This window comes from Pristiophorus japonicus, chromosome 10, assembly GCF_044704955.1.
Source record: "Pristiophorus japonicus isolate sPriJap1 chromosome 10, sPriJap1.hap1, whole genome shotgun sequence".
Classification (NCBI taxonomy): Eukaryota; Metazoa; Chordata; class Chondrichthyes; family Pristiophoridae; genus Pristiophorus; species Pristiophorus japonicus.
The window spans coordinates 173,887,007-173,901,400 of NC_091986.1; the positions used below are offsets into that span (position 1 = coordinate 173,887,007).

Here is a 14,394-nt window from a genome sequence, read left to right on the forward strand (position 1 = left end):
TGGCCTACTCCTGCTCCTATTTCTTATGTTCTTGACAAGCCTTGGCAAGTTGCTGCAGTGCATCTTATAGATGGTACACACTGCAGCAAAAATAGGAGTGGTCTAATATTAAACCCATTTCTCACATGGAGTAAAATTAATGGAAAGAATCAGCCTGGGAACATATCCCTTTTGAAAAAGTTTTTGAATTACAGTGAACACTTAAAAAAACAGCTACAGGAAATGAAAGAAGCGTGTTCATTATGTGCTGCACGCATCACGTTGAAAATGAGAATGATATCCTGTGGCAAGTAACTGCCATCTTAAAATACTGTCGCCATGGTAATGGCCAAAAGCAGGTATCCTAAAATTCCAGTCAAGACCAGGTTCGTGCTGCAATCACCTAGAAAAATCAAACACACCTCCCCTTGTACAAAATCAGAGAATACACAGCAGGCCAGCCAGCATCTGTAAAGAGAAAAGGCAGGCTAATGTTTCAGGTATAACCGCTGGTGTGATGAAGCTGAAAAGTTAAAGTGTCTTTTATCTTTTAAAACTGCTAACAGACCATGGGGCCGAAATTCAGGACCTCAAAGAGACCCGTTAATGCCTGTTTGCGGCGGCCTATCCGAAAAATCAAATGGCCGCCGCTTTGGGGTCAACAGGCCGACCCGACCTGAATTCTGGTTGGGGATTTTCCGGCCTGGACCCCATCCCGCCCGAGTGGTTGCACCGCCAATGAAAATAAAAAAGCAAGAAAAATACTTTCCCATCGATTTTCACCTGGATCCGTCGATTCCCCCACCGCGCGGTGCCCCCTGGCAGGGTTCTCTGCCGGTGTACCATCTCCGCACTGAGTGCAGCCCAGCAGCACAGCTGCCCTTAAGGGGGAAGGCCCCACTGCCGCGGCCGCAATGGAAACATTTTTGACGGTTGACTTGCCGATCTGCTGACAAAATACTGCCCCCGGGCCGCCACTGGTCCGGCTGAAACTCTCTCTCGTGGCCCAGTGGCCAAAGTAAAAAAAATGATAGCATCTCTCCCCTTTAATGGAGGGGAGAGAGCGTGGTGACGCACACGTGCTGTGATGTCACTATGACACCACCGGCGATTGACAGCGGCGGATTCCCCGACCGATCCATTTTCAGCCAGGCTTTGAATCCAGGCGCACCCCCACCCCCCCTATTAATATCCATTTCCTGTAGGATTTTGAAAACATTTCAAAGTCCTAAAAATGGATCTACTTACCGTACCAGGAGTTCCAGCGGTAAGTAGCACCCCAAAACTCATTGGTGTGGCAGCTTTCTAGTGCACCTGAATTTCTGGTGCCCCTGCTGTGTAGTTCTAGCACTGTGTTTTGTTCCCGATTTCCAGAATTTTCAGTTTTCCTTATTCTCCCTTACGCACGCCCACTGTATACTTTTCAAAATCAATAACCTTCACAAATAAAAGAACGAAAGAACTTGCATTTATTTAACACCTTTCATGCCTCAGGTTATTCCAAAGCATTTCACAACCAATGAATTACTTTGAAAGTATAGTCACGGCTGTATTGTAGGGAAAGGTGGCAGCCAATTTGCACTCAGCAAGGTTCCACAAAGCAATAGATAATTGACCAGATAATCCATTTAAGAGATATTGGTTGAGGGATAAATGTTAGTCACAGCACTGGGAGAACTCCCTTACTCTTCTTCGAATAGGACCACTTGAGAGGACATGCAGGGCCTCAGTTTATCATCCTATCTGAAAGATGGTACCACCAATAGTGCCCTACTCCCTCAGTCCTGCACTGAAGTGTCAGCCTAGATTATGGGCTCAAGACTCTGAAGTGGGGCTTAGAATCTATAACCTTCTGAGGTGAGGATGGGCCACTGAGCCAAGTGCATGGTTTTACTTTGCACTCAATGGTCTTCGAGTTGTTCTTATCAGAATCTCTTGTATTCCTACATTACAACAGTGACTACACTTCCAAAGTACTTCATTGACTGTAAAGAGCTTTGGAACATCTGGTGGTCGTGAAAGACACAATATAAATACGTCTTTCTTTCTGAGCATTAGCTTAAAATTCCAGTCACTATGGATACATATCAGAAAAGATAGCCATACATGAAATTGTCAATGAGCTGGAATACAATTAGAATTCTTTAGTAAAAACGTTGCAGAATAACCATAACTTTGTGCAATATTACTGACAAAACCAAACAAAATACCCAGAATACTGAAGCTGCTTTAGACACACACAGGCCCATGGTATGAACACTCCTTCAGCATATGGTTTAATGTCAGCGAGGACATTATACAGTGTGAGAGGTGCTCATGGGCACCATTAAATCACAGCTCCTTTGGTAGGACTGATTTATTCTTTTACTTCAAAGAGCTTTTGGTTCAAGAGACTAATTTCCATAAATGTTATAGTACAGCAGGATTTTGTTGAGTAAATACCTGGGCCCCAATTTTACCTCCAAGCGAGTGGCGAGGTGAGTTTGATTTACTCATTGACTGATTCAAAAATCAGGCCTGGACTATTTTAACCCATTGCTGTATTGAAAACTAGATTCCCATTGTTAAAATTCTCGCAAATATTTGTGTCTGCCTTCAGAGCCTGTCACAGTGACAACTTCATGGTGGGCAAGCAGATAATGCTCTAGTGCACATGCAACAACAGCAAACACAGTTTTAAAGCTTGTGCTAGTAATCAGTACACATCATTCTTGAAGTTTCCCATCCAACTCTGTCCCATTTACCCCCCTTTCCTCTCCTGAAGACAGTGATTCACACTAGGCCTCAGGGTTGCTCACAGTCTTCACTCAAGTGGCCATTTTTCATGTGTGAGCTCAGACAGTGGGTGTCAACAGGCTATGCAACCACGACAATGAGTGGGACTACAAACTAAGCCTGGTCGTGACTCAGCATTGCCAGCACTTGTAAGTCCAGAGGTTTGAGGGAATTTTTTTGTTTTTATAGTCACAATACAATAAGAAAAATGAATCATGTAGAAAGCTACATTTACATTTCTTGTGTGAAGCGCAAGCACTGACAAAATGTTCACAAATCATGAGTTTCAAGAGTGAGCTTCTGGCTGCTGATCCTCTCCTGACATCCACATATCTGTACTTTCCAGCAGCTGTTACTGAATAGTGATCAGGAGCAGGAACCCAGGCTAAATATTCCTCTCCCTACCCTGGGGACACGGAGATCTAGTGCGGCACTGCTCAAGAGCAACTGATTTAGCAGAGACCAGAGATCAAACTTAGACTTTCTTGCTCCTCGTGGCTCAATACCATATCATGTATTGCATCTCTCTATTGCACCACTGGGGAGCCAATATTCTTTTTTTACCTTTCCAAATGATTTGGATTAATACCTCTCTTTATTATTTCCTGAAATAACCAGTTGTGTCAATAAGTTTGAATAATTCTTGACATTAAAAAAATGTAATGTATGTACATATGGTCTGCCCACCACCAGAGGACACTACCTTCAGAGGTCCTCGGGTCATAGGTACACTTGTGCTGGGCCCGGTATATAACTTGAACTTCACCTTTGTATCTTCACTTCTGGAAGCCATTAAAGACTGACCAGATTACACCTAGTCACTGGCTCACAGCGCGGAGTTCATTGTTTCATTTCATACACCACAACTGGCGACGAGGCAAATATGAACCCACGCAAAAGTATGGCGAGCACAGCACAATCGAGTACTGTTGGAATTCCCGAGAGATTCAATGAGGGAGATTTCACAGATCGTCTTGACCAGTATTTCGTGGCAAACGACCTAAACAAAGACAAAGATGCAGAGAAGTACAGGGCAGTTCTTCACACCGTCTGTGGCCCCACAACCTATGCCCTCATCAAGAATCTGCTCTCACCTATTCTTCCTACAGAAAAGGATTACAAAGAACTGTGTGCTCTAGTTCGGGAACACCTTAAACCCATGGAAGGAATCCTCATATCCAGATATTGCTTCTATACGCACGATCGTCCAGATGGTCAGGACGTATCGGCATTTGTTACCGACCTGGGACGTCTTGCAGGGGCTTGCAAATTTAGGCCTGCGTTGGAAGACATGCTGTGTGACTTTTTCATGATCGGGGTCAACCACGAGGCGATCTTAAGCTGCTGGCTGCGGAGACGTCGGAACTCAGCTAGGTCATCACCATAGCCCAGGCTTGCATGTCCATGCAGAAAAGCACGAAGCAGATAGCATGACAAAACAGGAACTCCACGGCAAGTACTGTGTACAAAATTGTATCAATGGCCGGTAGAGCTGCACAGGGCAGGGGCTACTCGACTGCGTCTGCAAGACCGGGAGCCGCTCAAAGTTCACCATCGAGGGCCTACTCGACTGCGTATGCGAGAATGGGAGCCGCTCAAAGCCCGCCATTGGGTGCAAATCCGAGCTCAACGTGTTGCGGGGGCAATCACCGACCCCATCAGTGCTGCTTCAGGCAGTATGTATGCAGAGGGTGTGCGAAGACGGGGCATCTTTAGCGGACATGTCCGCAGCGGAGCAAGCGAGCTGCGACACACCATGGTGGATGACGATCAATTCAGCGTGGATCTAGCGATGCAGCCAGAGACATTTGAAAGCTCCGAGGAGGAAGTGTATAGCGTACATGCGTTCCTAACAAAGAGCCAACCGATAATGATGGAGGTAAAGTTAAATGGCGTGCCGGTATCCATGGAATTAGTCATGGGTGCGAGTCAATCGATAATGAGCCAAAGAACTTTCGAAAAGCTGTGGGAGACCAAGGCAGAGAGGCCCAAACTGAATCCGATAAATGCGAAGTTGCGTACTTACACAAAAGAGCAAATACCAGTGATCGGTAGTGCAGCAGTATGAGTGTCGTATGAGGGAGCAGTTCATGATCTACCATTATGGATTATCCCGGGCAACGGCCCATCGTTATTAGGCAGGAGTTGGCTCGAGAAAATAAAATGGAAATGGTACGATATCAAAGCTTTGTCATCAGTGGATGTTGATTTTTGTGCTCAAGTGCTGAGCAAATGTCCCTCACTGTTTGAACCGGGAATTGGCAGCTTCAAGGGAGCCACGGTGCAGATTCACCCAGGCCCAGACGCAAGGCCCATCCATCACAAAGCCAGGGCAGTCCTGCGCATGATGAGAGAAAAGGTCGAGCTCGAATTGGACAGGCTACAATGCGAGGGTGCCATCTCACTGGTCGAATTTAATGAATGGGCCAGCCCCATTGTTCCAGTGTTAAAGAGCAACGGCACGGTCAGAATTTATGGAGACTACAAGGTCACGATCAACCGAGTTTCGAAACAAGATCAGTACCCGCTACCGAAAGCTGATGACCTGCTTGCAACACTAGCCGGGGGATAATCGTTCACCAAATTAGATCTAACATCGGCCTACATGACACAGGAACTGGTTGAATCATCAAAGAAACTTACATACATCAACACACACAAAGGACTGTTTATTTACAACAGGTGCCCTTTTGGCATTCGTTCGTCGCCAGCCATATTTCAGAGAAACATGGAGAGTCGATTGAAATCCATCCCCAGGATCATGGTATTCCAAGACGACATCCTAGTCACAGGTCGTGACACCGCCGAGACCTGCACAATCTGGAAGAGGTTCTGCGTTGTCTGGACAAAGTGGAACTCAGACCGAAATGTTCGAAATGCGTTTTCATGGCACCAGAGATCAAATTCCTTGGACGAAAGATTGCTGCAGACGGAATCAGGCCTACAGATGCGAAAACAGAGGCCAGCAAAAATGCACGCAGGCCCTAGAATGTGACAGAGCTGCGTTCGTTCCTGGGTCTTCTCAACTACTTTGGTAACTTCTTACCCAAATTGAGCACAATATTAGATGCTTTGCACAAGCTGCTCAGGAAAGGAGATGACTGGGTGTGGGGTGAACTTCAAGACAGAGCCTTTGAGAAGACTAAAAATCTGTTGTGTTCCCACAAGCTATTGGTACTATATGACCCATGCAAGCGTTTAGTTTTGACCTGTGATCCGTCCTATGGGGTTGGTTGCGTACTCCAGCAAGCCAATGAGTCAGGCAAACTACAACCAGTTGCATACGCATCTCGAAGCCTGTCCAAGGCAGAAAGAGCCTACGGCATGGTAGAGAAAGAGGCTTTAGCATGGGGTAAAAAAAATGCACCAGTACCTGTTTAGGCTTCGCTTCAAGCTAGAAACCGATCACAAGCCGCTTACATCGTTGTTCTCGGAACCAATGCATCATCCCGCATCCAGAGGTGAGCGCTGACATTATCTGCCTATGATTGTGTCATTCGCCATTGACAAGGCACCGACAACTGCGCTGATGCATTGAGCCGGTTACCGTTGCCCACACTGGAGATGGAAACGCCAATGCCCGCACAGCTACTCATGGTCATGGATGCCTTTGAGAGTGAAGGGTCGCCTGTCACTGCTCAACAAGTTAAGACCTGGACCAGCCAGGATGCGACCCTATCGGTTGTAAAACATTGTGTTCTAAATGGGAACTGGTCAACCATCCCCAAGGAAATGGGTGATGAAACCAAACCGTACAGCTGTCAAAAAGATGAGCTTTCCATCCAGTCAGACTGTTTACTGTGGGGTAATCGTGTTGTAATGCCCAAGAAAGGCAGTGCGAGATTTGTACGGGAGATACATAGTACGCATCCCGGTATTATCACGATGAAGGCCATCGCCAGGTCCCATGTTTGGTGGCCTGGCATTGACTCGGACTTAGAGTCATGCGTGCATCAGTGCAGCACTTGCATGCAGTTAAGCAATGCCCCAAAGGAAGCTCCGCTCCGTCTGTGGTCATGGCCATCCAAACCGTGGTCTAGAATCCACATCGACTTTGCGGGCCCCTTCCTCGGTAAAATGTTTTTTGTTGTGATGGATGCATACTCCAAATGGATAGAATGTGTGATCATGTCATCCAGCATTTCCACTGCCACCATTGAGAACCTGAGAGCCATGTTTGCCACACATGGTCTGCCAGATATCGTTGTCAGCGACAACGGACCATGTTTCATGAGCGTGGAATTTCAAGAGTTCATGAAACGCAATGGCATAAAACTCATGAGGTCAGCCCCATTCAAACCCGTGTTCAATGGTCAAGCGGAGCGGGCAGTTCAAACCATCAAGCAAAGCCTGAAACGCGTAACTCACGGTTCCTTGCAGACATGCCTGTCACGCATACTGCTCAGTTACAGGACAATGCCACACATGCTCACCGGGGTCCCGCCTGCGAAACTATTGATGGAGAGACCTTAAAACCAGGCTCCCTCTAGTCCATCCTGACCTTAACAATTATGTCGAAACCCGACGTCAACACCAGCAGTGGTATCACGACTGCGCCAGTGTCACGCGACATATCTGTAAATGACCCAGTGTATGTACTTAACCATGGTCAAGGGCCCAAGTGGCTCCTGGGCAATGTTATAGATAAGGAGGGTAACGGGATGTATATGGTTAAGCGCAAGAATTGGCAGATGTGCAGGAAACCCATTGATCAAATCAAGCTAAGATACACTGACGAACCGGAACAGTTGGAAGAAGACACCGTGAGCTTAGACGACCAACCAACTCACGTCCGGCCATCAGAAGAACCCACTGTGGTCAACGTCCAGCCCCAAGTCGTGAGAGACTTGGAAAGCACTGGGATTGTACTGAGACGGTCAGCCAGGGAGCGAAGGGCTCCGGACCGTCTGAACTTGTAATCTGGACTTGTGCCAAGAACTGGGGGGGCGAGGGGGGGGGGGGAAATGATGTAATGTATGTACATAAGGTCTGCCCACCACCAGGGAGCACTACCGTTGGAGGTCCTAGGGTCATAGGTACACTTGTGCTGGGCCCGATATATAACCTGAACTTCACCTTTGTAGCTTCACTTCTGGAAGCCATTAAAGACTGACCAGGTTACACCTAGTCACTGGCTCACAGTACGGAGTTCATTGTATCATTTCATACACGACAAAAAAGATCCCCAGTTCAATAGAATGAGACAAATAAGATCGGCTCTGGATTTGTTGTGTGGAATGAGATGCATTTTCCTTACTAACATAACTGTTTATCCACTTTGCGTGACATCCGAGACTGTGCATGTGGGGAAATATTAGTCACAGGAGACAATATCCAAACTTACCTTCATACAATTGTGCATACTGAGGGAATCCAGCAGCTCGCAACCAGTCACATGCTTCCTTGGCTTCAATCTCTTGAAAAAAGAAAAGAAGTGAAAGGCACATTAAAAACTGTTCAACGTTCAGACACAAGCACTACACTCAATTGTATCTTCCCTCAAAGAAATATGCATTGGACTCCACTGGCAGCTAAACAAGGTGGCTCTCAATGAATAAAGCTCCTTCAATGGATTAGCTGAACAATGTGAATGAAATGTAGAATTCGATGACAGGAACCCTTCAATAGCTTTGGACTATTTGGCTGAGAGGGACGCTGGCACAAAATGTACAAGTAAGCTTGTGAAAAGATGAATAGGAGATGATGGATAGAAAGTGCACTCTCTTTGCCAATTTCCTCTTCTTTTGTTTTAACTTCTCAGCCATCTTGTGAACCTAAAAAGAGCTCGACACAACAGTGCAAAACTATGGAAAAAAATCAAATGGTCACAGCACGGATAATCAGACAGGGTCCCACATGTTTGGTGTGAGATTCAAGCATTTCCAAAATGGTGCATTCCATTTAGACCGTGGGCAAAATAGAAATCTCGTGTTTCAGTGCCCGGGGAACAAAGAAATGGCGGACCAATTGAACAAGTACTTTGGTTCGGTATTCACGAAGGAGGACACGAACAACCTTCCGGTTATAAAAGGGGTCGGGGGGTCTAGTAAGGAGGAGGAACTGAGGGAAATCCTTATTAGCCGGGAAATTGTGTTGGGGAAATTGATGGGATTGAAGGCCGATAAATCCCCAGGGCCTGATGGACTGCATCCCAGAGTACTTAAGGAGGTGGCCTTGGAAATAGTGGATGCGTTGACAGTCATTTTCCAACATTCCATTGACTCTGGATCAGTTCCTATGGAGTGGAGGGTAGCCAATGTAACCCCACTTTTTAAAAAAGGAGGGAGAGAAAACAGGGAATTATAGACCGGTCAGCCTGACATCGGTAGTGGGTAAAATGATGGAATCAATTATTAAGGATGTCATAGCAGTGCATTTGGAAAGAGGTGACATGATAGGTCCAAGTCAGCATGGATTTGTGAAAGGGAAATCATGCTTGACAAATCTTCTGGAATTTTTTGAGGATGTTTCCAGTAGAGTGGACAAGGGAGAACCAGTTGATGTGGTATATTTGGACTTTCAGAAGGCGTTCGACAAGGTCCCACACAAGAGATTGATGTGCAAAGTTAGAGCACATGGGATTGGGGGTAGTGTACTGACGTGGATTGAGAACTGGTTGTCAGACAGGAAGCAAAGAGTAGGAGTAAATGGGGACTTTTCAGAATGGCAGGCAGTGACTAGTGGGGTACCGCAAGGTTCTGTGCTGGGGCCCCAGCTGTTTACACTGTACATTAATGATTTAGATGAGGGGATTAAATGTAGTATCTCCAAATTTGCGGATGACACTAAGTTGGGTGGCAGTGTGAGCTGCGAGGAGGATGCTGTGAGGCTGCAGAGCGACTTGGATAGGTTAGGTGAGTGGGCAAATGCATGGCAGATGAAGTATAATGTGGATAAATGTGAGGTTATCCACTTTGGTGGTAAAAACAGAGAGACAGACTATTATCTGAATGGTGACAGATTAGGAAAAGGGGAGGTGCAAAGAGACCTGGGTGTCATGGTACATCAGTCATTGAAGGTTGGCATGCAGGTGCAGCAGGCGGTTAAGAAAGCAAATGGCATGTTGGCCTTCATAGCAAGGGGATTTGAGTACAGGGGCAGGGAGGTGTTGCTACAGTTGTACAGGGCATTGGTGAGGCCACACCTGGAGTATTGTGTACAGTTTTGGTCTCCTAACCTGAGGAAGGACATTCTTGCTATTGAGGGAGTGCAGCGAAGGTTCACCAGACTGATTCCCGGGATGGCGGGACTGACCTATCAAGAAAGACTGGATCAACTGGGCTTGTATTCACTGGAGTTCAGAAGAATGAGAGGGGACCTCATAGAAACATATAAAATTCTGACGGGGTTAGACAGGTTAGATGCAGGAAGAATGTTCCCAATGTTGGGGAAGTCCAGAACCAGGGGTCACAGTCTAAGGATAAGGGGTAAGCCATTTAGGACCGAGATGCGGAGGAACTTCTTCACCCAGAGAGTGGTGAACCTGTGGAATTCTCTACCACAGAAAGTTGTTGAGGCCAATTCACTAAATATATTCAAAAAGGAGTTAGATGAGGTCCTTACTGCTAGGGGGATCAAGGGGTATGGCGAGAAAGCAGGAATGGGGTACTGAAGTTGAATGTTCAGCCATGAACTCATTGAATGGCGGTGCAGGCTAGAAGGGCCGAATGGCCTACTCCTGCACCTATTTTCTATGTTTCTATGTTTCTATGTGTTGCTCATAACTAGGAGACTACACCGCGTAAAGATCAATTGCAGCTGATGTAGTGACTAGCACGGTTTCAAATGCTAATTAATTTGTCCTGAGGAAAACACTGACAATCTTTTGCTAGTGTTTGACCATCTGTTGATTATAAATGACTACACTTTGAAATACATGAAAATCCTAGACTTCATAGGCCATACAAATATATGCAGCATCAGTCTTCGAACCCGCTTCTGGATTATGGAAAAAGCTATTCTTATGCAATGGGAATATCTCCCCACCTCCGCCTCCACCAACCCCCCTCCCACTTTCTGTTCATTACCTGGGAGCTGCTGGAGTTTGCAGCAAGTTATCCTGACCTCTAGTCAACCCGGGTGAGAGGTGCTCCATCATACTTATTCCCAGTGGTTCCCTGAAGTGATGATGAAGCACTGGCCTGTCTTAAACATACCTGTGCTACCACCCTATCATGATGCCTGCTACTGTAGTCTCACTATAGACAACAACTGGTAATCAGATCTGTCACAGTTGATCGATGTGATGCACAAGGCAGATACACAGTTGTAACTAATCAGTTCTGTTAAAGCCAAAATTGGCAAATGTCTTCTCTGAACATTCGTGAAGACAAGTTGTGATGATTTAAAGGAGCATTGTCATCTTCCTGAACTTGCCTTTTAGAAGGCAATATAACAACAGCAACAACTTATATAGCACCTTTAGCATAGTGGAACATCCCAAGGTGCTTCACAGGAGTATTATGAGCCACAAAATTTAACACCAGGCCACATAAGGAGAAATTAGAGCAGGTGACCAAAAGATTGACCAAAGATGTAGGTTTTAAGGAGCGTCTTAAAGGAAGAAAGAGAGGTAGCGAGGCAGAGAGGTTTAGGCAGGGAATTCCAAAGCTTAGGGCCTAGGCAACAGAAGGCACGGCCACCAATGGTGGAACGATTATAATCAGGGATGCTCAAGTGGGCAGAATTAAAGAAGTTCAGATATCTTGGGCAGTTGCAGGGCTGAAGGAGATTACAGAGAAAGGAATTACAGAGACATAGTCACAGACTGGTAAAAGGCAAGCATTTCTTCACACAGAGTGATCCATACTGTGATACGGTCATAAAGACAACAATTCTGGAGTCAAAAGGGCTGACTGTACGGGCCCAAGTTTCCACATGATTCGCGCCTGATTTTTAGGAGCAACTGGTGGAGAACGGACTATTTTAGAAATCGCAATTCTCCACATTTTTTTTTCTGCAGTTCTAGTCAGGTAGAACAGTTCTAGTTTAGAACAGAATTTTTTCTTCAAAAGGGGGCGTGTCCGGCCACTGACGCCTGATTTGAAAGTTTCCACAGTGAAAATGTACTCCAAACTAAAGTAGAATGGCGCCAGTGAAGATTTTTGTAGAACTGAAAAAACCTGTTCTACACATTAAAAAATCAGGCGCAGGTTACAAATTAGGCGTCCAGAACGAGGTGGGGGGGGAAGGTAACTCATTAAATTCGACAATAAATCCTTATTTATACTTCTACAAATATTATACAAATAAATCCAACCTGAATAAACATTTATAAGCAAAGAAAAGATTAAATAAACCATCTTCCTACCTGTGTGAAAGTGCTTCAGCCAGGGAGAATTCTGCAGTTGTTCGTGCCGCTGAGCAAGAGAGGGAGGGAGAGAGGGGAGGGAGAGAGGGGAGAGAGGGAGGGAGAGGGAGAGGAGGGGGAAGGAGGGAGGGAGGAGGGGAGGGGAGGGAAGAGAGGGGGGGTCGGGGAACAGGAGCGGGTGTCGGGTCGGGGGGGGGGGGGGGGGGGAGAGAGGGTGTCGGGTCGGGGGAGGGGGGGGAGCGGGTCTCGGGAGGGGGGGGGGAGCGGGTGTCGGGTCGGGGCGGGGGGGGGGGGGGGAAGAGTGGGTGTTGGGTCGGGGCGGGGGGGGGGGAGCGGGTGTCGGGTCGGGGCGGGGGGGGGGGAAAAGAGTGGGTGTTGGGTCGGGGCGGGGGGGGGGGGGAGCGGGTGTCGGGTCGGGGCGGGGGGGGGGGGAAGAGTGGGTGTTGGGTCGGGGCGGGGGGGGGGGGAGCGGGTGTCGGGTCGGGGCGGGGGGGGGGGAAAAGAGTGGGTGTTGGGTCGGGGCGGGGGGGGGGGGAGCGGGTGTCGGGTCGGGGCGGGGGGGGGGGGGAAAGAGTGGGTGTTGGGTCGGGGCGGGGGGGGGGAGCGGGTGTCGGGTCGGGGCGGGGGGGGGGAAAAGAGTGGGTGTCGGGTCGGGGCGGGGGGGGGGGGGGAAAGAGTGGGTGTTGGGTCGGGGCGGGGTGGGGGGGGGAGCGGGTGTCGGGTCTGGTCGGCGGGGGGGGGGGGGGGGAGCAGGAGCTGGCCGTGGGAGGAGCCTCATTCACGCAGCCCCAGTGAGGCCATTGGGCCAGGGCTAGGGGCTGCGTGCTTCGGGCCCCTCCCACACAGTTCGGCGCCTGACTTGCGTGCCGACTGTAGCGTGCATGTGCAGAGGTCCCGGCATTGTTTTCAGCGCAGGGACCTGGCTCCGCCCCCCCACAGCTCGTGCTGGCTGCGCCGAGGGCCAGGGGACCTGTAAGTCGGTGGAGAATACCGAGGATTTTTTTAGGCGTCGTTTTAGGCGCGAAAAACGGGCGCCCAGCTCGGAGGGGCGCCCGTTTTTATTCTTGTGGAAACTTGGGCCCTACACTTCTATATTCAATGGGATGCATGACCTCTCATCTGTACTGATCTTTCTAATCAAAAAGGCTGTCTTGTAAGGCACCAGGTGCACACAAAGGCTTACACAATGATCTCATCAATGGTGTTTATCTTCACACATTTTAATTAATACCATTTATATCCTAAGGGGGCAAAATAATTGTCAAGCACCATATTGTTGAAAGATTTCTGGGTGCTGGCAACATGGCAGACTTGCCGAGGAAGCTATTCCTGGATTCCAACTAGTCTGGAAAAAGTATTAATGACATCAACACGTTCCTTTAGCGATAGTCCAACTCTAAGCTGCTTTACAGGAGTCACTCAGAAGGCAAAGCTGCACAGCATTCCTAAAGGTACCTAAAGCATACCTTGCTGCATCTTTCAGTACCTTTTCAAGTAAGTACCTCACAACATCATGATGAAGGTTTTGAAAACAGAAAGGCTAGCTGGAAGATAAACTTTGCAGCCACCATTTCTTCATGAAAACATAATTCAATAGCTAGTGTCTAGAATATATTAGATCAAGCAGAAGAAATACACATCAAGAATATTCTACAACTGTGTTCTTAATTGAAGTGTGAAACTGAAGGTTTTTTTTCAACAATTGTAGAATGTTGTTTTAGAATAGAACATCTGGGGAGAAATTTGGTTGGATAGCGCCCCTCCTGAGGGGCGTTAAAGGGTTTGCAGGCGCGAACGCCGGTATTAGCGCCGCTCGGCAAATGTAGTGTGCCGGTATTGGCGGCGTCAAGGAGTATCGGCCGGGAGCCTCACGTGGGTGTGCAACGCCCCCAGTATCGACACGGAAGCAAAATTTGGTTTGCATGGCACCCATAGCATCTGGTAGTGACTCTGCCAGAGAAAGCTGGGGTGGAGAGCTGTCCCGGGCACCAAGGGAAGGAATGACTGCACCAGGGAAGTGTATATGATATTTTTTCACTTTACCTTTATTTGGGGTGAGTAATGAATAGGGAATGTTCTTTGGGTTTTTTGTTCAGATTTTGTTTTTTTGCAGGGAGGCCTCTCTTAGGGCGCTACGAAGCCGGCCCTTTAGCACGGGATATTCAGTTGTGCACCCGGCCTAATGCCCCAAGAGAAGTGTGGAACGCTTCCTTTAGCGCTCCACTCCACTCTCAGGCCACAAAAACTGAATTTTGCTGTTCCCGTCGCTAAAACCTTTCCACCGCTAAATTTAGTGGCCGCCCGACATTAGTGCCTTAGGAACCCTCCAA

The 14,394-nt window shown here is 47.8% G+C and overlaps 1 protein-coding gene across 3 annotated transcripts in view; it reads right to left on the minus strand.

The window, feature by feature from the left end:
* LOC139275203 (stAR-related lipid transfer protein 13-like) overlaps window positions 1-14,394 on the minus strand; it is a 603,587-nt gene that overhangs the window by 68,302 nt on the left and 520,891 nt on the right. For all 3 annotated transcript variants that reach the window (XM_070892343.1, XM_070892344.1, XM_070892345.1), the window contains one exon: window positions 8,099-8,170. In XM_070892343.1, coding sequence (XP_070748444.1) covers window positions 8,099-8,170 — 72 coding nt within the window. The remainder of the gene's footprint in view (window positions 1-8,098; window positions 8,171-14,394) is intronic.